General features: G+C 44.7%; 1 protein-coding gene across 1 annotated transcript; it reads right to left on the bottom strand.

Annotated features, from left to right (window-relative positions):
• Positions 1 to 5,939: 5,939 nt before the first annotated feature.
• LOC147956633 (cysteine-rich receptor-like protein kinase 41) lies at positions 5,940 to 18,478 on the bottom strand. Its single transcript, XM_087537741.1, has 5 exons — positions 18,150 to 18,478; positions 17,639 to 17,900; positions 17,237 to 17,441; positions 17,011 to 17,134; positions 5,940 to 6,065 (listed from the first exon to the last, which is right to left on the bottom strand). Exons 1-5 carry the CDS (start codon positions 18,291 to 18,293, stop codon positions 5,940 to 5,942), a joined length of 861 nt encoding a protein of 286 aa, XP_087393867.1. The 5' UTR covers positions 18,294 to 18,478.
• Positions 18,479 to 21,023: the final 2,545 nt, after the last annotated feature.

The following is a 21,023-nucleotide window of genomic DNA, read 5'->3' as shown; positions in this document are numbered from 1 at the left end:
CCATTTATGGACTGGTGCAAGCCTCTCGGAGTTGGAATAAACGCTTTGATAGTGTGATCAAAGCATTTGGTTTTATGCAGACTTTCGGAGAAGCCTGTATTTACAAGAAAGTGAGTGGGAGCTCTGTAGCATTTCTAATATTATATGTGGATGACATATTACTAATTGGAAATGATATAGAATTTCTGGATATCATAAAGGGATACTTGAATAAGAGTTTTTCAATGAAAGACCTTGGTGAAGCTGCTTACATATTAGGCATAAAGATCTATAGAGATAGATCAAAACGCTTAATTGGACTTTCACAAACAACATACCTTGACAAAATTTTGAAGAAGTTCAAAATGGATCAAGCAAAGAAAGGATTCTTGCCTGTGTTACAAGGTGTGAAATTGAGTAAGACTCAATGCCCGACCACTGCAGAAGATAGAGAGAATATGAAAGATGTTCCCTATGCATCAGCCATAGGATCTATCATGTATGCAATGCTGTGTACCGGACCCGATGTGTGCCTTGCTATAAGTCTAGCAGGGAGGTACCAAAGTAATCCAGGAGTGGATCAATGGACAGCGGTCAAGAACATCCTGAAATACCTGAAAAGGACTAAGGATATGTTTCTCGTATATGGAGGTACCAAAGGTTACGTTGATGCAAGCTTTGACACTGATCCGGACAATTCTAAATCGCAAACCGGATACATGTTTACATTAAATGGTGGAGCTGTCAGTTGGTGCAGTTCTAAACAAAGCGTCGTAGCGGGATCTACATGTGAAGCGGAGTACATAGCTGCTTCGGAAGCAGCGAACGAAGGAGTCTGGATGAAGGAGTTCATATCCGATCTAGGTGTCATACCTAGTGCATCGGGTCCAATGAAAATCTTTTGTGACAATACTGGTGCAATTGCCTTGGCAAAGGAATCCAGATTTCACAAGAGAACCAAGCACATCAAGAGACGCTTCAATTCCATCCGGGATCTAGTCCAGGTGGGAGACATAGATATTTGCAAGATACATACGGATCTGAATGTTGCAGACCCGTTGACTAAGCCTCTTCCACGAGCAAAACATGATCAGCACCAAGGCTCCATGGGTGTTAGAATCATTACGGTGTAATCTAGATTATTGACTCTAGTGCAAGTGGGAGACTGAAGGAAATATGCCCTAGAGGCAATAATATAGTTATTATTTATTTCCTTATAATCATGATGAATGTTTATTATTCATGCTAGAATTGTATTAACCGGAAACATAATACATGTGTGAATACATAGACAAACAAAGTGTCACTAGTATGCCTCTACTTGACTAGCTCGTTAATCAAAGATGGTTATGTTTCCTAACCATGAACAATGAGTTGTTATTTGATTAACGGGATCACATCATTAAGAGAATGATCTGATTGACATGACCCATTCCATTAGCTTAGCACCCGATCTTTTAGTATGTTGCTATTGCTTTCTTCATGACTTATACATGTTCCTATAACTATGAGATTATGCAACTCCCGTTTACCGGAGGAACACTTTGGGTACTACCAAGCGTCACAACGTAACTGGGTGATTATAAAGGAGTACTACAGGTGTCTCCAAAGGTACATGTTGGGTTGGCGTATTTCGAGATTAGGTTTTGTCACTCCGATTGTCGGAGAGGTATCTCCGGGCCCTCTCGGTAATGCACATCACATAAGCCTTGCAAGCATTGCAACTAATGAGTTATTTGCGAGATGATGTATTATAGAACGAGTAAAGAGACTTGCCGGTAACGAGATTGAACTAGGTATTGGATACCGACGATCAAATCTCGGGCAAGTAACATACCGATGACAAAGGGAACAACGTATGTTGTTATGCGGTCTGACCGATAAAGATCTTCGTAGAATATGTAGGGGCCAATATGGGAATCCAGGTCCCGCTATTGGTTATTGACCGGAGACGTGTCCCGGTCATGTCTACATTGTTCTCGAACCCGTAGGGTCCGCACGCTTAAGGTTACAATGACAGTTATATTATGAGTTTATGCATTTTGATGTACTGAAGGTTGTTCGGAGTCCCGGATGTGATCACGGACATGACGAGGAGTCTTGAAATGGTCGAGACGTAAAGATTGATATATTGGAAGCCTATGTTTGGATATCGGAAGTGTTCCGGGTGAAATCGGGATTTTACCGGAGTACCGGGAAGGTTACCGGAACCCCCCGGGAGCTAAATGGGCCATGATGGGCCTTAGTGGAAAAGAGAAGAGGCATCCCTACATGGGCTGCGCGCCTCCCCCTTCCCCTAGTCCTATTAGGACTAGGAGAGGTGGCCGGCCCCCTCTCTCTCTTTTCCCCCTCCGCGAATCCTATTCCAGCTAGGATTGGGGGGGGGGGGATCCTACTCCCAGAGGGAGTAGGACTCTCCTGGCGCGCCACACCTTGGCCGGCCAGCCTCCCCCCTCTAGTCCTTTATATACTGAGGCAGAGGCACCCTAGAACACACAAGTTGATCCACGTGATCTATTCCTTAGTCGTGTGCGGTGCCCCCAGCCACCATATTCCTCGATAATACTGTAGCGGAGTTTAGGCGAAGCCCTGCTGCTGTAGTACATCAAGATCGTCACCACACCGTCGTGCTGACGGAACTCTTCCCCGACACTTTGCTGGATCGGAGTCCGGGGATCGTCATCGAGCTGAACGTGTGCTCGAACTCGGAGGTGCCGTAGTTTCGGTGCTTGATCGGTTGGATCGTGAAGACGTACGACTACTTCCTCTACGTTGTGTCAACGCTTCCGCAGTCGGTCTACGTGGGTACGTAGACAGCACTCTCCCCTCTCGTTGCTATGCATCACCATGATCTTGCGTGTGCGTAGGAAAATTTTGAAATTACTACGAAACCCAACATTCATATGTTCAGAGGTTATCGAATGTAAGCCTCAAGTCATCTATCAGGGTTTCGACGTGTCTTGTTTTTATGACCACGTCGTCCACATATGCTTCCACTGTTTTGCCGATTTGCTTCTCCAGGCATGTTTGAATCATGCGTTGATAGGTTACGCTGGCATTTTTAAGCCCGAAAGGCATAGTGTTGAAGCAGAAAGGGCCATATGGCGTTATGAAGGCCGTTGCGGCTTGGTCGGACTCTGCCATCTTTATTTGATGGTATCTGGAGTATGCGTCAAGAAAGCATAGTGAATCGTGTCCTGCGGTGGCGTCGATGATTTGGTCGATGCGAGGGAGGGGGAAGGGATCCTTCGGGCAAGCCTTGTTGAGGTCTTTGAAATCGACGCATAGGCGCCAGGATTTCTCCTTCTTTGGTACCATTACCAGATTGGCTAGCCAATCCGGATGCTTGATATCTCTGATGAATCCGTCCTCAAGTAGCTTGGCTAGCTCTTCTCCCATGGCTTGCCGTTTAGGCTCTGCGAAGCGCCTAAGAGTTTGCTTGACTGGCTTGTATCCTTTCAGTATATTGAGGTTGTGTTCGGCCAGCCTGCATGGGATGGCCGGCATGTCCGAAGGATGCCAGGCGAAAATGTCCCAATTCTCGCGTAGGAAGTCTCGTAGTGCGGCGTCCATTTTGGGGCTCAACTGTGTCCCGATGGAAGCCGTCTTTGTGGGGTCCGTTGGATGGACCTGGAATTTGACTATCTCGTCTGCGGGTTTAAATGAGGTGGACTTGGGTCGTTTGTCGAGTATCACGTCGTCCCTGCCCACTGTGGTGCACAGCATTGTTAGTTCTTCGGCTGCTAGGGCTTCGGATAATGCTTCCATGGCTAGTGCTGCAGTTTTATTTTCGGCGCGGAGTGCGACGTCCGGATCACTGGTTAGAGTGATGATTCCATTGGGTCCGGGCATTTTAAGCTTCATGTACCCGTAATGTGGTATAGCTTGAAAGCTAGTGAATGCGTCCCATCCTAAAAGGGCGTGGTATCCGCTGCTGAAAGGAGCCACTTGGAATGTGATTTCTTCGGACCTGTAATTCTCCGAGGTGCCGAATACCACATCGAGTGTGATTTTTCCCGCACACCGTGCCTCCCGACTAGGGATGATTCCCCTGAAGGTTGTGCCACTCTGTTCGATGCGGCTTTTATCAATTTCCATCTTGTTGAGTGTTTCCTCATAGATCAAGTTTAATCCGCTTCCGCCGTCCATGAGTACTTTAGTGAGTCGGAAGCCGTCCACGGTTGGGCTAAGGACCAAAGCGGCTGGTGCCCGGACTGTATGGAATCGAGGTTCGTCACTGGAACTGAAAGTTATAGCAGTGTCGTTCCACGGATTTATTTTTGCCCCGTGGCAGATTTCAGCGAAGTTTCGATGAACTCGCTTGCGCCTATTATTTGAGGTGAAAGTCTCGAAGACTGTTAGTACCGCATTGTTGTCATCGGCGGGATGTTGCTCTGCTTTATGATTTACAAGAAGATCCTCACCACTTTTTGCTACCTGTCGGAGTATCCAACATGCTCTAAGGCTATGCGTTGGCGTAGTGTCCGACGTGCTGTGAATATTGCATGGCCCATTGAGCCATTCTTCCAATACGGTTCCACGCCCTGGAGTGGGCTTTGGTTTTTTGGGAATTGGATCGGGTAACTTACGAGAGTTCGCCCTTTTAGTTCGGAGGAAGGGTTTAGTGAGAGCCGGATTTTCCCAAAAGTCTGTTTGGGTTTTCCAGGCGCTTTCCATCGCACATTACTTCTGTACCATGGCTGCTAAGTCGGCAAAGTGTACTATGTCACGGCGACTTATAGCATTAAGGATCCCCTTGCTCGTGTAGTTTTTGCAAAAAACTGAGATTGCGTCTTCCTCGCGACAGTCCTTGACCTTGTTTATCACAAGGAGGAATCTGGCCCAGTAGCGATGTACTGTCTCTTGGGGCTCTTGTCTTATATGGGAGAGACGGCTTAAGTATGGGTGGGCGGGATTAGTTAAATCTGGATTCTGATCCGATCTAACGCCCAGGGGCAGAGGAGCTTCTGGGCCTGACAGCTCGGGCTCCGGGGTGCTACCCGATTTTTCCGGCCCATTGCCCGACTCTAAGTTCGGGGCCTGGGTCATGTCCTCCCGCGAATGGGTATCCGACTCAGAGAGCTCGGCAATCCGGACATAGTTCGTCCTCAAATTAGAGGGATAATCCATGTGCGGCTCTTCCACTACCGCTATCTCGTGGGTGACCGGTGGGGATTTAATATCCCTTTGGTCGGGTTTAAGCCCAATCCGATCATAGTATGTTGCGACTCCCAAAGCGGCGATGCAGTCCAAAAGCTCATTGAGGGAGGAGAGCTCCATTGGATCCATCTGCTCAGTGAGTTCCGAGTTGACGTGGAGGTCGTTTTTGATGACCCGAGAGGTCATTGTCAGCGCAGAAGCCGATCGGGCGGCCATGAAGATGCTGCCCAGTCAAAGAGTTTGGCCTACTGCCAGTGCTCCCCCAGAGGTGATGTTGTCCTTGACAACGAGGCGGGCCATCGAGCCTTGCAGCGACGACATAGAGGAACTCTCAATGGAAGCACCAATGTCGGTGTCAAAACCGGCGGATCTCGGGTAGGGGGTCCCGATCTGTGCGTCTAAGGCTAATGGTAACAGGAAGCAAGGGACACGATGTTTTACCCAGGTTCGGGCCCTCTCGATGGAGGTAAAACCCTACTTCCTGCTTGATTGATATTGATGATATGAGTATTACAAGAGTTGATGTACCACGAGATCGTAGAGGCTAAACCCTAGGAGCTAGCCTATGATGATTATGATTGTTCCTATACAGACCAAACCCTCCGGTTTATATAGACACCGGAGAGGGCTAGGGTTTACATAGAGTTGGTTACAAAGAAGGAAATCTAATATCCGGATCACCAAGCTTGTCTTCCACGCAAAGGAGAGTCCCATCCGGACACGGGACGAAGTCTTGAGTCTTGTATCTTCACGGTCCAACAGTCCGGCCAAAGTATATAGTCCGGCTGTCCGGATACCCCCTAATGCAGGACTCCCTCACCCGTCGCCATCATCGAGAAGAAGTAGAACACGGAAGGCCGCTGCCGCTTGGGTCCCATGAAGGCCATCCCCGAGGCGATGCCGACGTACACAGCCTGTGTCTTGCACTACAAAAAAATACACTTCCGTGATGATACGTGTTTGTCACAGTAGGTCGCATTTTTTGTCATGCATGTACATCCATGACAAGTTTATGACAGAATCAAGATAGTCATACCTGTGCTGTCGTAGAAGTGTTCCATGACATTACGAAAATTATCATCACGGAAGTGTCCACTTCCATGACGATAAATCGCGCGTCACAGAAGTGCTTTCGTCAAGGGTGACCGACACGTGGCATCCACCGTAACGGAACGCCGTTAAGCTATCGGGTCGGGTTTTGGATCCGATAACCCGTTAACAGCCCCGACCAATGGGGATTTTCCACGTGTAAAATCATCATTGGCTGGAGGAAACACGTGTCGGCTCATCGTTGGGACAGATGTTGTCCACTCATTGGACAGAAGGCGCCTATGATACGTCGACACGTGGCACGGTCCATCAAGTTTAAATGGGCCGGCCCAACTAAAGTCCCACAAGATTTTGCATACCATAATGGGCCGGCCCAGCTAAAGGCCCACGAGATTTTGCGGACCATAATGGGCTGGCCCAGCTAAAGGCCCAGAAGATTTCGCGGGCCATAATAGGCCGGCCCAGGTAAAGGCCCAAAAGATTTTTGTGTGCCATAATGGGCCGGCCCAGGTAAAGGCCCACAAAATTCTTGCGGATCATAATGGGCCGGCCCAGCTAAAGGCCCACAAGATTTCGCCGACATTAATGGGCCGGCCCAGCTGTAGGCCCACAAGATTTTGAGGACCCTAGTAGGCCGGCCCATTAACTGGCTGCCATGTTTTGGGCCAAATGTCGGCCCATATTTGATCCGGTCCATTAATGGCCTGCCATGTTCCGGGCCTAATAATGGCCCATATAAGATCCGGCCCGTTAAAAGCCTCCCACTTTCTGGGCCAAATCACAGCCCAGATCAGGTCCGACCCTTTAAGAGGCTTTGGGCTCAATTATGGCCCATATCAGATTCAGCCCGTTAACTGGAAGCTATGTTTTTGGGCCCACTTGCTAAAGGCCCATTTAGTAATTCGGCCTGATATTAGTTTCGGCCTGTTAAGGGCCCGTTTAACATTTCGGCCCTATATTAATTTCGGCCTGTTAAAAGCCCGTCATATAGTTGGGCCTAACTACGGCCCGGTTTGCATCCGGCCTGCTCGCAGCGGATATGTGATTGGGCCAAACAAGGACCGAGACAACTTTGGCCTGTTAAAAGCCCGTGAATTGATTCGCACAATCATGGGCCGGGTCCATTTCGGGCTATTGCTGGCCCGTGAGCTATTCGGCACGTTTCAGGCCCAACCTACTTCTCAGCCTCCTAAAAGCCCATTGAGTTTTCTTGCGAAAAGAGGGCCGGGGGTTACTCGGCCTATTAAAGGCCCGAATCTACTAGTGGTCCAGTTTGACGGGGCCCATGATGCGGATCATACATCGTGATTGCATGACGGCCCGATTATGTACCGTAATTTTACGGTTTGGCCGGTTTACTGCGAAGACAGGATATATATACAGTAAAATAACTGCAGCATCGTGAATAAGAAAAAACCTAGACTATACAATAAAGAAATTACGGCATATTACATCCGCTGGGCATCAAAGTTCACCACTATGATAATAAAGCACAAGCAGACAGCATATTACATACACTGGGCATCAAAGATCGCCACCAGTGCAAATAAACACGCCGACAAAATAATATACAAAACCGACAGCACTTCAATAGAGTTCAAGAAAGGTTAGCCTTGCTGGGGAGCTGCAGCGCAAGCAGCTGGGCAAGATGATGAGACTGCGCTTGTTCAACACTTATATCTTCCTCACTCTGAAAGATAAACAAGCAGACAGATGACAGGTTTTGCACATAAAAGTATCAGTGCTGACAATTCATCACATTTCTTACTGACAAATAAAGTGACACAGTTTAGAATTGCATTAACACAATATGGTATTGTTCAGGTCAAGACATGGCAGGAAATGACATTGTGAAGGAGTTGGAAGCTTCACGACACCACTGGATTACAGATCAAGAACTCATAAGTATCAATGGTTAGTGTGCTGTCAATTTATACCATTTCAGATTGGCAAATAAAGAGACGGTTTAAATAATAGTAGAATGATATGACATTGTTCATAGTTAAGACATTGCAAAATATGACATTGTACTGTAGTGGGTAGGTTCACCACACCACTGGATTACGGATGAAGAACAGAAGCATACATGCAGTGCAAAAGAAGATCACTTGCTCTGTATAGTTTAATTTACATGGTATGAAGAAGGAACTTGGTTGTACAACTGAAAACTTAAATTGAGAAGGAGAAACTTTTGTTTATGTACATAATAAACTTTAAACATGCAATTTGATGCAAACACCAAAAATAAACAGCTGTTGCAGTTATGCCTAACCAAATATACACAACAAAGTTTGAAGGCTTGAGAAGGACAAACTTACATTACTGGTGAAGACAGGCTCTATAAAGCCCTTGTCCATGCAGATGGGGGGAAATTCAAGAAGTTTAGCACAGAATCTTCTTCATAAGCATTGCCTTTATTCTACATTTTGTTAAGAGTAAATATAGATGTGATAATATACAAAAAATGGAGAATATTTAAGATAAGATGAAGAGTGATGCTATATAACCAAGTAGCTATAAATGTATGTGCAGCGATACAGGCAAAAGGCACAACCAAGAGCAATGCACAGCTAAACTTCTTCAGTACCAACCTTATGGTAAGAGTAAATATAGATCTGATGTGTAGAAAATGGAGGGCAAAGGAAAATAAGCTGTAGAGTGATGGTACATGAACAACTACCTGTCAATATAAGTACACTGATAAAGGACAACATGTACTTACAAGAACAATGCAGAGCTAAAAAAATTCATTGGCATTGGATATATTTTACACTAATGTAACCATTCATACAGATCAGATAATTTGGAGCGAACAATTGATAAGCAAGCTATCATGCATACTGCTGTCACGTAATGAACCAGGTATGTATGCAAGTACAGTGATACAGGACAACAGGTACTAACAAGAGCAAAGCAGCGGGCAGCATATTTGCGATATCCTGTCGTTCTTTTCAAACCGGAATTCTTCTTCGAGCAGATTTCCTGCAAAAAAGATCCGTAAGGCACATGCGGAAAAGTAGAAGTTCAAATTGTCATGTGATCTTATAGACAGTACCTCATCCTGGGAACGAGACCAGTGCATAACAAGGTTTTTCCATTCAATGTCTTCTAAATTTAGCACAGGAGACTTCACCGAAAATTCGTTTATAGACTTGCCATCAAAGTGTGATTTCCTCAGGTAACACCGATACTGCTGCAATGCTTCCTTGAAAAGCACAAGCAAGCTTTGCTCTTCATGACTATCCAGATTGACCCTCGCCTAGTTACAGCAATGTAATGTAAAACATTGATGTGTTCAATCAGCAGAAAACGGGAAAATAATAACCATGAATAATAGCACTTACACGTAAGTTGGACAGGAAGATGTGAAAATGGTGTTTGTCTTCACTATAATCTTCCCATGATGGGAATATATGCACGTAGTCCCTAACAACATTGAAAGCATTGTCTTTTAAACTGGGAATAAATGGAATGGGGTTCCAATCTGTAGGAATTGGCCGTCTCTGCAGTTGGGATAGGTCTTCGGCCGGTGGACTTGCTGTACTTTTTGCTGGAGTGGGATTTTTCTGTGGTACGGATGGTGCTATGGCAAATGAAATCGGTATACCTTTTGCTGGAGTGCAGGTCCTGTGTGGTGGGGCTAGTGGTGTGGCTAGTGAACTATGGGTACAGTCTGCTGGAGTCGGTCCTATGTTTTGTGTCACTGGTTGTACAGGCAATATAAGTGGGGCGCTGTCTGATTTCTCCGGCACCACCACGTTTTTCAAGGACTTTGCTGGTGCTCCTTCAGGTTCGGCAATCACCCTCTTCCTTTTTGATGTCTGATGCACAAGAACAGCATTTGAGTGGAAAAACATGGTATGATGACAGATGGAATATGTATTGATAATGGATAGGCATGGCATCTCGAGTTATATGATGAGTAAACTAAGCAGATGGCGGTGCAACAAAGTAGAAGAAATGCAAGACAACATATGCAAGATACACGCAATCAATAAAACCTTGCCAAATTAGAACAGGCACCTTGATGGGTGAACAGGACATGCCATCTGCCTTTGACTCCTCGAGGTTAGAATAGTCATTAGGATGATATTCTGAACAAGAATCAACAGGTGGGGAGCGTACGAGTTTCATTGCTTCCAGAATGGCACTCAATGCCTTGGTGCCAACTTTGTAAGTCATTGCAGTGTTCCACAATATTCTTCTAATGCGCGGATTCTGATATTCACTATAATTGCGTATAATATCTGTGAACCATGAAAACATAAATAGTTGTGAGATTATCTTTGTAATGCAGATGATATTCTAATATAGGGGTGCCCCTGTAAACACTTATGTGCTATCACTGGATACTGATGAGAGAGCTCATGTGTGCTGTAATATGGTGCGTGCATTTATATAATCTGGCACAAGTACACAAAAAATAGGCTCCAGAAGTAAGGATAGCTGGCAGATGATAGGTTCATAATATATTGTATAGAGAGTTCATTGCCAAACCATGATAACAAGAGCACACAGCAACTAGGCAGATCATAGTTACATAACAGGGGTACACCATAACCATGATATATAAATCGGGAAAGTGGAACTGGCTTGAAAATACGTTGTTGTATTGCCGCTAGTAATTTAAAGCCTATCGATCACGTACAGGCCAGCTCTATCGAACATGGTAAAGAAGAGCAAGCAGATTTTGGATAATAAAATGTTGGTTGCGCAGTGCCCACACATGATGAACCAGAGCGCATTAAGAATGCAACTCCCAGCTGTCTCTCGACCATTTCAGGCGGTTGGATGAAGATCCTACGTCTCCTAACCCTTCTTCTTCCTCGTCTCTGATTCTTCCCATACAGAACACCGCACGGGCCGCCGGCCGGACCACCGGCCCCCACCGCCTGTGTTCCTCCGCCACCCCCACCCCCCACCCGCGCCCCAACCCCCATCCGCGTCGAGTTTTCTTTGTTTGGCGAGGCCGCACAACCACCCGAGCCCCTTCGATCGCATCGGCGAACTCCGGCGAGCTCTGAAAAATTGACTGACCCAATTTTGAAATTTAGTCTACTGTGATTTAACTAGTGTGGAATATAAAAGGGGAAAACCATAAGCATTGGGAGTATAGTGTTGAGCATGCCATGGCTGATCTGAAGGTGCAAACCGGACAAAGGCAACTTCGCAACCAAGACAAGAAATCAGAGTAAAGCAGTGGCGATCTATTTTCATGCTGCGATAAATAAGTTGAGCAGATACGAAAGAGTACCGGCTCTGGTGCAGCGCTGTGTACGCATCTGCTGAGAATTTGACGGTGCTGCGGTAGCGATGGCTGTCGGCGGCGTGGAAGCAGATCTAGGAGGGTAGACGGTGGCGGTGGGGTGCGGTGGACTAGACGGTCGTAGGAGCGGCGTTGGCAAGGTGGACGACGGCGGGGATGAAGTGAGAGGACGGGATGCAAGGATCCCGGTCCGAAGGCATGGATGAGAGAGGTCGATCTCTTGTAATGGACGGCGGCATCGGGGTATCAGCTCCGGCATGGTGGAGGAGGACGGCAGTGGATGGGGTGGCGGACGGCGGCGGACGAAGGAGGGTGGGGTGGAGAGGGTGTTTTGGCGCCCACGGAGTACGAATGGGGAAAAGGGAGGTAGAGAGGAAGGGGGAACCATGTATTCAGGGAGCGCTTGTCTCAAATGCGAGGAAATTTACAAACTTAGCCCCGTTTCAAATTTCTACTACATCACAGCAACATTAGTCCGTTGGGGATAGGACGGTAATCTCGCATACACCGAATATTTGCCGACGAGAGTTTGTTTTTGCCGCCCACCGTGTATGAATATGAATCGGGGAGGGAGTCGATTTTGGCCGAGGGCACACTGTGTTTTGGCGCCCACCGTGTATGAATCCGGGTGAGAGGCGGTTACGTCACATTTGGGTGAAATTACAAACCTACCCCTATCGAAACCTATAGAAATCTAGCAGATAGGCTTTGCATGGCAGGGATAGGCAGTAGTGATTTCCATCTCGCAGATTTTGGTTTCGGGCAGTTACTGCGACTTTCCCAGCTTCGTTCAAATTTTGCAGAGTGCACGTTTACCGTGCCAACTCAATTCGAATCCCGTTTGTATTCTATTTTTTTCGGGCGGGATCCATTTTCAATTGGAATTACATTCTATATACATCATTTTTTATATATACTTTCAAAAGCACAACACTATTTATACATAAATATGGTTTACAAATGGCATGATCTCAGATTCATAAGGTTGTATCCATCAATTTGGATTTTCAAATATTTGAAACCACTTTATGTTCAAATCCAATGTATGCATTCCTCGCTAACTGTCTCCAATTAATGTGTGTTTCATGCGGGGTTTTTTTAACTTCTCATACATGTATAATGTGTTTCACACACGCAACATATAGTGTAATCCCGTTTAGACATTAATTGCATATAAACCATGCATTGTTTGTAATTGAAGAATCTATGGATCACCAATATTGATAAACTATATAACATCACACGTGTGCCCAGATTCAAATGAATATGCATGTTTGATACACCAATTTGCGTTATGATATTATCGATGTCGTGGTCTCCAGTTTAAATATTTGAATCCCCTTTAATCCAGATATTCGTCTCATATAGCTATCACTCATGCTTATATAGGACTATCTCTCTGGACTTGTACCCGTTTATCGTCTCTCAGGTATCTCTCGTGCTACCTGTATGTCGACAATGATCTTTTATCTTCATAACACACTAACGTTCTCTCTCCCTCGACCTTCATCACTCTATCTCTCTCTAAGTATATCTCGCTCCCTGCTATGGGTCCCTAACTATGATTCTCCATGTGGAGTCTCTTTCTCTCACACAAACACAAAACTTTGTCTCCCGAGGTCTCATTTCTCTCTACTATTCCCATGTGTGCCACTCGCACACTCCTCATACAGAGATGTCTTTCTCTCCTTAGATATGAGAACCTACGACTCTTCCTCTTCAATATCTCTTTCTCACACACAAACACAAACTCTGTCTCCCAGGGTCTCATATTTCTCCATTGTTCTCTTGTATGTCGCTCACACACACCCTCTCTCCCTAGAGATATCTTGCGTTCCCTCATATGTCTCTCTAGATATCACTCTCGTTGTGAAATATCTTTCTCTCTCGCAAACACAAAACTCCGTCTCTCTGGATCTCATTTCTCTCTGATATCTGTTTGTATGTGACTCACATGCACCCTCTCTCTATCTCTCTCACACCCACACACATAACCCAGCCTTCTGATCCACTCGACTCCTATCTCTAACGCACACTAGCAAGCATCTTTATCTTTGTATTTATCTGTTTCTCCATCAACCTTCTTTCTCGCCCTCACTCTTGATTCCTATCACGCACACTACATATGTTTCTCTCTACATGCAGTCAAGTTCCCTCTCACACACATATATAACTTCACCCTTTGAACCACCCGACGGTCATCTCCAACACCCAAACTAGCGGATGTCCCTCTAGCTAGCATCTCCATCTCTCTATCTATCTGTAGTTTCTCCGTCAACATTTCTTTCTCGCACGGAGTCTTGCTTCCTATCACCCACACTATATATGTCTCTCCATACATATGCATTTATAGGTTGATCTCTTTTACACAATCGTTGCGCCTCACCCCCTCTGCTCACCATAGATGCATGCTCCAGCCCACGCCACTATCTCTTAAAGACAAAAACACATGCTCAATTGTCGGGCCTTCTTCCCTGCATTCTCACATGCATGCATATTGTCATACCGATCCGTCTCTCCCATGTCGTTGATCTTATGACTTATGTCTTCTTTCTTTTATCTCGATCATGCGCGCGCGCACACACACACACATCCCACGTATACATGTATACCTCTCACACAAGCACGTTCAAGGTCTCTATGTCTCCATACGTAGTTAATTACCCTCAATCCTAACGCCACATCGAATCGTTCTCCTCTTTTGTGCACATAACTTCCGTCTGGATGGGTAAAACACACACTCACACTTAACAATCTCCTTCTAGCTACCCCCCCCCCCCCCCCCCCGCGCCTCTCACTCTTCCCCTATATCCCCGAAACCAATAAGACCATCCCTTTGTTTAATTCTGGCCTACATATGCACCATCGATATATAGTAGTCTTCCTCGGTGTCTCTCGAACAAACACGTTCTCTCGATGTCGACTCCTCTCACGCGCACGCACCTTCTCTTTCCTCTCTACGAGCATTTTCTCTCTCGCACCCCATCGTTGGTGGCCTCTGCCATACACATCACCTCTCTATGATGAAGCCATGCACACTTAAATTACATCCACCACAGAGGACCCTGCGACACACACACACACACGCACACGCACGCACACACACACACACACGCACGCACGCACCCCCCCCCACACACTAAGAATCCATCTCTCTCTCTCTCACACACACACACACAAACACAAACACACACACGCACGCACCCCCCACACACTTAGACTCCATTTATCTCTCTCTCCCACACACACACAAACTAAGACTCCATCTCTCTCTCTCTCCTCTCTCTCTCTCTCACACACACAGACACACACACACACACCCCACACACACACTAAGACTCCATCTCACACACACATGCTCTAGGCGGAGCATTTGTTCCTGCCACCCTTCATCCAACCTTACCCGTATGATAAACAATCACCTTTATTTACTTGCATAACATGGACAAATTCCACTTTACTTTAGTAGTTAGCAAACTTATCATCTGTGCCCTTATAAAAAAACGAGTTGGCGATGATGGTGTGCCTGCCATCTTGTAATACAGACCGTATGATCTATATCCGGGTTTTTTTTCCAATACTTTTAGAAAACAATGTGAACAAAATTTCTTGAGAATGCCAACAATGTTTCAAAATCGTAAAAAGAATCGAATATTCTTTTCTTAAATATGAACAATTTTTAAAAAGTGAATTTAAAATACACAATGAACATTTTCTTAGTATATGGTGAATTTTTTCAAATACAAAACTGAACTTTCCTGAAAGTATATGCTGATTTTTTTAAATGCACGTTGAATAAAATTTGTACATAGGATGAACACTTTTTATACACAGTGAACAGTTTCCCAATGTACGGTGAACTATTTTTAACATGAATATTTTTTGGAAAATGAACAAATTGAAAATTTGAACTTCTATTGGAATTTGGAATCCTGAACTTTTTTTGAAACATGAATAAATTTGAAAAACATGAACAATTTTCGAATATGTGAAGAAAAATTGGAATTTCAATCATTTTTTGATTTTTTTAATTTATGGAAAAAATGAAACAAAAATAAAAACAAAATAAGGTAAAAAGAAAAGAAAAGAAAAGGAAGAAATAAGCAGAAAGGAAAACGAAAAATAAAAACATGAAGAAAAAAGGGCTGACTCTTATCGTGCCGGTCGCTCGCTTCGCTTCGAGCGGCGACGGTTTGACACCCACGGGCGGCAAATAGGGTTTGACATTCGGGAAGTTCAGTCATATAGATGGCACAACGGACAGGACGCTGCCTGACTGGGCCCACCTATTATTGCACGCGAAACACAGGGAAAATATATTAAAAATGAAATGGCAATGCGAGGGATCGAACCCAGTAACTCTCACTACCGACCGCTCGTCGCTAGGTACACAAGCTGATAAGCTTCAATGTCTAACTACAAAAATGTTTGGCGTTCCATCCAGAGGATAAGGAGGAAATCTGCCTAGGGATTTCTTTCTCCATAGGGAATGGAACCGGGACCCAACTCTGGCTGGACCCATGGTTGGGTACAGAGCTGGTCCGCTTGAGCTACCCTGGCCTGTTCTCGATCTGTGCGGACCCGACCGCCCTTGTCTCTTTGATCATCTGTCGCTCGTCAAGATCATACGCCCGATCGCTTCTTTCCGGTTCGACCAAAAAAACCTTCGTCGTGGTTGACCTGGACGACAAGTTGAGCGTGGACATCTTTGACCTTTGACCATTGAATTTAAAAAGGACCATCTTTTTGGAGAAGTTCATGTATTTGAAAAAATATTAGCGGATTTGCAAAATGTTCACAAAATGAGAAACACCATGAATTGAGAAAAATTTCATGGATTTTGGAGCAAAAAGTTTACGGATTTGAAAAAGTTCATCGATTTTGAAAAGAGTCCATCAATTTTGAAAAAAAAATTCATATACTTTGAAAAATGCATTCATTTTGAAAAAAAAAAATTCATCAATCTTGAGAAAAAGGTTCATCGATTTAAAAAAATCATCCATTTTGAAAAGACGTTCATCAATATTTTTTTATGAATTTGATAAAAAGTTCTCGATTTTGAAAAAAGTCCACCATGTTTGAAAAAATGTTCGCAAATTTAAATAAAAGTACATTCATTTCGGAAAAAATGAAATCAAAAAAGTTTGCACATTGCAAGAGAAAAAGGAAAACCAACAAAAAAAGAAAAAAACGAAAAAAATGGAAAAGTAAAATTAATCCTGAACAAAACTGCTTGAAAGCACGCGAAAAAAGCAAGAAAAAGGAAAGAAAAAAATAGGAAAAAGAAAAGAGGATAGAAGAAAAGAATAAGAAAGACACTTGTATACACGTTAACTATTGGTGGCAAGTTGGTTATGGCGATGCATTGTGAACCATTAGTTGCTCGCTCGAATCTTGGCACTCTCAGAAAAAAAAAACGAAATATGACCATCATGCCCTTTATTAGAAAGAGGTATGGGTTAATCTGAGTCGTCCTTGTGTTTAGGGGGGTCTACCGAAGCAGAAGTGAAACATTAATTGTTGTTGTTCTAAAAAATGAGAGATATCACACTTACATTACTTTTGTGAGGGATGCTCTTACGCCCGGTTACCAACTCGGTGATTATGACACTCAAACTGTATATGTCACACTTGAATGAAGTTTTGCCATCTTTCTTGTATTCTGGAGCGACATATCCTCTGCATTAAAATACAATAGTGTGATGCATTATGACACAAAGTAAATTTGGGGCTGTAATGATATAAAACTGTAAATGATGGTTCCTCTGATGCATAGCTTACGGTGTTCCAAAACGTTGACCCATAGTATGCGACATTTCATTTGATCTTGACAACCCAAAATCAGTAATTTTTGGAACCATATGATCATAAAGTAATATATTTGGCGGTTTAAGATCCATATGAACAATTCTTTTTTCCTCGTGAAGATAAAACAGACCCTTGCAAATTCCAGAGATTATGTCATAACGTGGTTCCCTTAATTCATCTGTAGAATAATAAATACACAAAAAAGTAAGAAGTAATGTTAAACTTCATACCGAGCAATATTAATGATGGAACATTTTAGATTAAAATAACTGTTACTAAGGTTGATCCGGACTTGAAAACTGAGCGAGCACTAGTCCAGGCAGTAAGGTAAAGAAGTAAGAAAGAAGAGCTGCATCAATTGCAATAAGACCTTACCAGTAATATGGTTGTCAAGACTTCCATTGCGGATGTACTCAAAACAGAGCAATCTTTCTCTTACGCTTACAAGATTAATTTTTCCCGCCTCTTTTCTCGGTGTATGATGTGTATTAGAACAGAAGCCAAGAAACCGGACTACATTTTGATGGTTGGTGTTCATGAGGCTGTTAAACTCACGGCGAAATGACACGCCATCAATTGCGATTTGGTTGACTTCAATCCTCTTGGCAGCAACAATAATCCCATTTTGGAGTTCACCCTATTGGTCAGCATTTAAATGATGGTCAGCTTACAATACCAAAGCAGCAGGTGTTGCGTTTTTAGTTTAATGAAAATAGCAGGTGAGTTTCCTGCTGTAATTTTATCAATAAATGCAAGTTGTTAATATTAAAGGATGCAGAACAAAACAAGATGAATCGGTGGTACTTGTTTTTTTTTATCGAACTAGCGATATTATACTGAACTTGAGATCTTTATGTATGCTCTCAAAATGGTAAACTGTACCTACCTTGTAAACCACTCCAAATCCACCCTGACCAATTTGTCTGTCTTCAGAGAAATCGTTGGTGATGCGCTGTAAGAGTGCTAACAGCAGATCCTTGGGTTCCTTGTCTCCGTTGAGTATACGCTCCAGCAGAGTTTCGTCCCCCATTCAGAACTAGCTACACGCACGGTGTTATTCAGAAGTAAAGCATGAAAACAAATTAGTTTGGTTGGCCTGCAGAAATTGGTACCTGCTGGAGATTGATTTAATCCTGTACTGTATCTGTATGTAGTGGTCTAGGAAGCACCAACTGGAACTGCTCCAAGCGACGCCTCTTACTGTTACTGTTGTAAGACGCTGAAAAAACTAGATCCATCCAAGATGTAAACAATTAAGAGATCTCCATTGCAAAAAGGGTAAGGGAACAGAAGAGAGAGGAGGGGAAACGGCAGGCATACCTTTGCGGAAGGAAGAGGATAGCGCGCTGCTCGGCGACTGCAGAAGCGGCGAGATGGGGAAAGTGAGTGTTACTTTTTCTTTTACCTTTGTCAATCAATTCACATTCACTTTTGTTTTCTTCAACTTCACTGCCAACCGTCAATCTGCGGCTTTACCCGACGCATACCTAAATGGATGAAAATAATCTAACATCATGTTAGATAGACATTCATCAAGTAAAATGGCCACGGCAAACCTAGCAAGCTTTTTTTTTTATTTTGAAGTACACGTGCCGGATCGAGATGGTAAGGCACAGGACATAAGATTTTATTAGGTTTGGGCCATCCCGAGGAGGTAAAAGCAACACTAGCAGAGTCGGCATAACGGCCTGATCGGCATAATAACCGCCAGTATGACATTTTGGCCGACAAGGCACTCTAGCAGAGTCACCATCCGATCTGAGGTGGCCATAATTTATGAAGGGCGCTCCATATCGAGCCCCCAAGCCTTCATGTTTAGACACTGTGGGGCGTTGGGTTGGTGGGGGCTCCATCCTTCAACCGCTTGGACGGGAGGGATGTTTCACCTCCGTCCTCAGCCTCCTGCGTGGCCCATCTTCTCTCCCTACCAATGGCGCAGACGGCCAAACGCCCATGGCACCGGTAAGCATGCCAACTAATGGTGGCCGCCGCATGCCAACTGCACGCGGTCATTCCCGCCACATTTTCCCGCCGCCCATGGCTATAAAATGGTCGTCGCCATGTTCGAATTGATGAAAATATACCATAGAGGCAATGATAAAGTTGTTATTATTTTATATTTCCTTGTTCATGATAAAAGTTTGTTATTCATGCTAGAATTGTATTGACGGAAACTTAAATACATGTGTGAATACATAAACAAATACTGTGTCCCTACTGTGCCTCTACTAGACTAGCACGTTGATCAAAAATGTGATGGATAAGACCCATCCGTTAGCTTAGCATATGATCTTTCAGTTTATTGCTATCGCTTTCTTAATGTCAAATACATGTTCCTTCGACTATGAGATCATGCAACTCCTGGATACCAGAGGAATACATTGTGTGTTATCAAACGTCACAACGTAACTGGATGATCATAAAAATGCTCTATAGGTGTCTCCAAAGGTACATGTTGGGTTGGCGTATTTCGAGATTAGGTTTTGTCACTCCGATTGTCGGAGAGGTATCTCCGGGCCCTCTCGGTAATGCACATCACATAAGCCTTGCAAGCATTGCAACTAATGAGTTATTTGCGAGATGATGTATTATAGAACGAGTAAAGAGACTTGCCGGTAACGAGATTGAACTAGGTATTGGATACCGACGATCGAATCTCGGGCAAGTAACATACCGATGACAAAGGGAACAACGTATGTTGTTATGCGGTCTGACCGATAAAGATCTTCGTAGAATATGTAGGAGCCAATATGGGAATCCAGGTCCCGCTATTGGTTATTGACCGGAGACGTGTCCCGGTCATGTCTACATTGTTCTCGAACCCGTAGGGTCCGCACGCTTAAGGTTACAATGACAGTTATATTATGAGTTTATGCATTTTGATGTACCGAAGGTTGTTCGGAGTCCCGGATGTGATCACGGACATGACGAGGAGTCTCGAAATGGTCGAGACGTAAAGATTGATATATTGGAAGCCTATGTTTGGATATCGGAAGTGTTCCGGGTGAAATCGGGATTTTACCGGAGTACCGGGAAGGTTACCGGAACCCCCCGGGAGCTAAATGGGCCATGATGGGCCTTAGTGGAAAAGAGAAGAGGCAGCCCTACATGGGCTGCGCGCCTCCCCCTTCCCCTAGTCCTATTAGGACTAGGAGAGGTGGCCGGCCCCCTCTCTCTCTTTTCCCCCTCCGCGAATCCTATTCCAGCTAGGATTGGGGGGGGGATCCTACTCCCAGAGGGAGTAGGACTCTCCTGGCGCGCCACACCTTGGCCGGCCAGCCTCCCCCCTCTAGTCCTTTATATACTGAGGCAGAGGCACCCTAGAACACACAAGTTGATCCACGTGATCTATTCCTTAGCCGTGTGCGGTGCCCCCAGCCACCATATTCCTCGATAATACTGTAGCGGAGTTTAGGCGAAGCCCTGCTGCTGTAGTACATCAAGATCGCCACCACACCGTCGTGCTGACGGAACTCTTCCCCGACACTTTGCTGGATCGGAGTCCGGGGATCGTCATCGAGCTGAACGTGTGCTCGAACTCGGAGGTGCCGTAGTTTCGGTGCTTGATCGGTTGGATCGTGAAGACGTTCGACTACTTCCTCTATGTTGTGTCAACGCTTCCGCAGTCGGTCTGCGTGGGTACGTAGACAGCACTCTCCCCTCTCGTTGCTATGCATCACCATGATCTTGCGTGTGCGTAGGAAAATTTTGAAATTACTACGAAACCCAACATTCATATGTTCGGAGGTTATCGAATGTA

Source organism: Triticum urartu, chromosome 7A, assembly GCF_056163025.1.
Source record: "Triticum urartu cultivar PI428250 chromosome 7A, HENAU_Tu73, whole genome shotgun sequence".
NCBI classification, from domain to species: domain Eukaryota; kingdom Viridiplantae; phylum Streptophyta; class Magnoliopsida; order Poales; family Poaceae; genus Triticum; species Triticum urartu.
Note: the sequence above shows the minus strand (reverse complement) of the source record. Positions and strands in the feature narration are given on the sequence as shown.

Bases quoted from the DNA above. Each gene is read 5' to 3' on its own strand.
- LOC147956633 (XM_087537741.1), bottom strand. From the start codon at position 18,293: ATGGGGGACGAAACTCTGCTGGAGCGTATACTCAACGGAGACAAGGAA. The intron at 17,135-17,236 runs GTAAGCTATGCA...ATTTTAATGCAG, and splicing joins GGTCAACGTTTTGGAACACC to AGGATATGTCGCTCCAGAAT. The intron at 6,066-17,010 runs GTAAGTGTGATA...ATTTTTTTGTAG, and splicing joins GCATCCCTCACAAAAGTAAT to TGCAAGACACAGGCTGTGTA.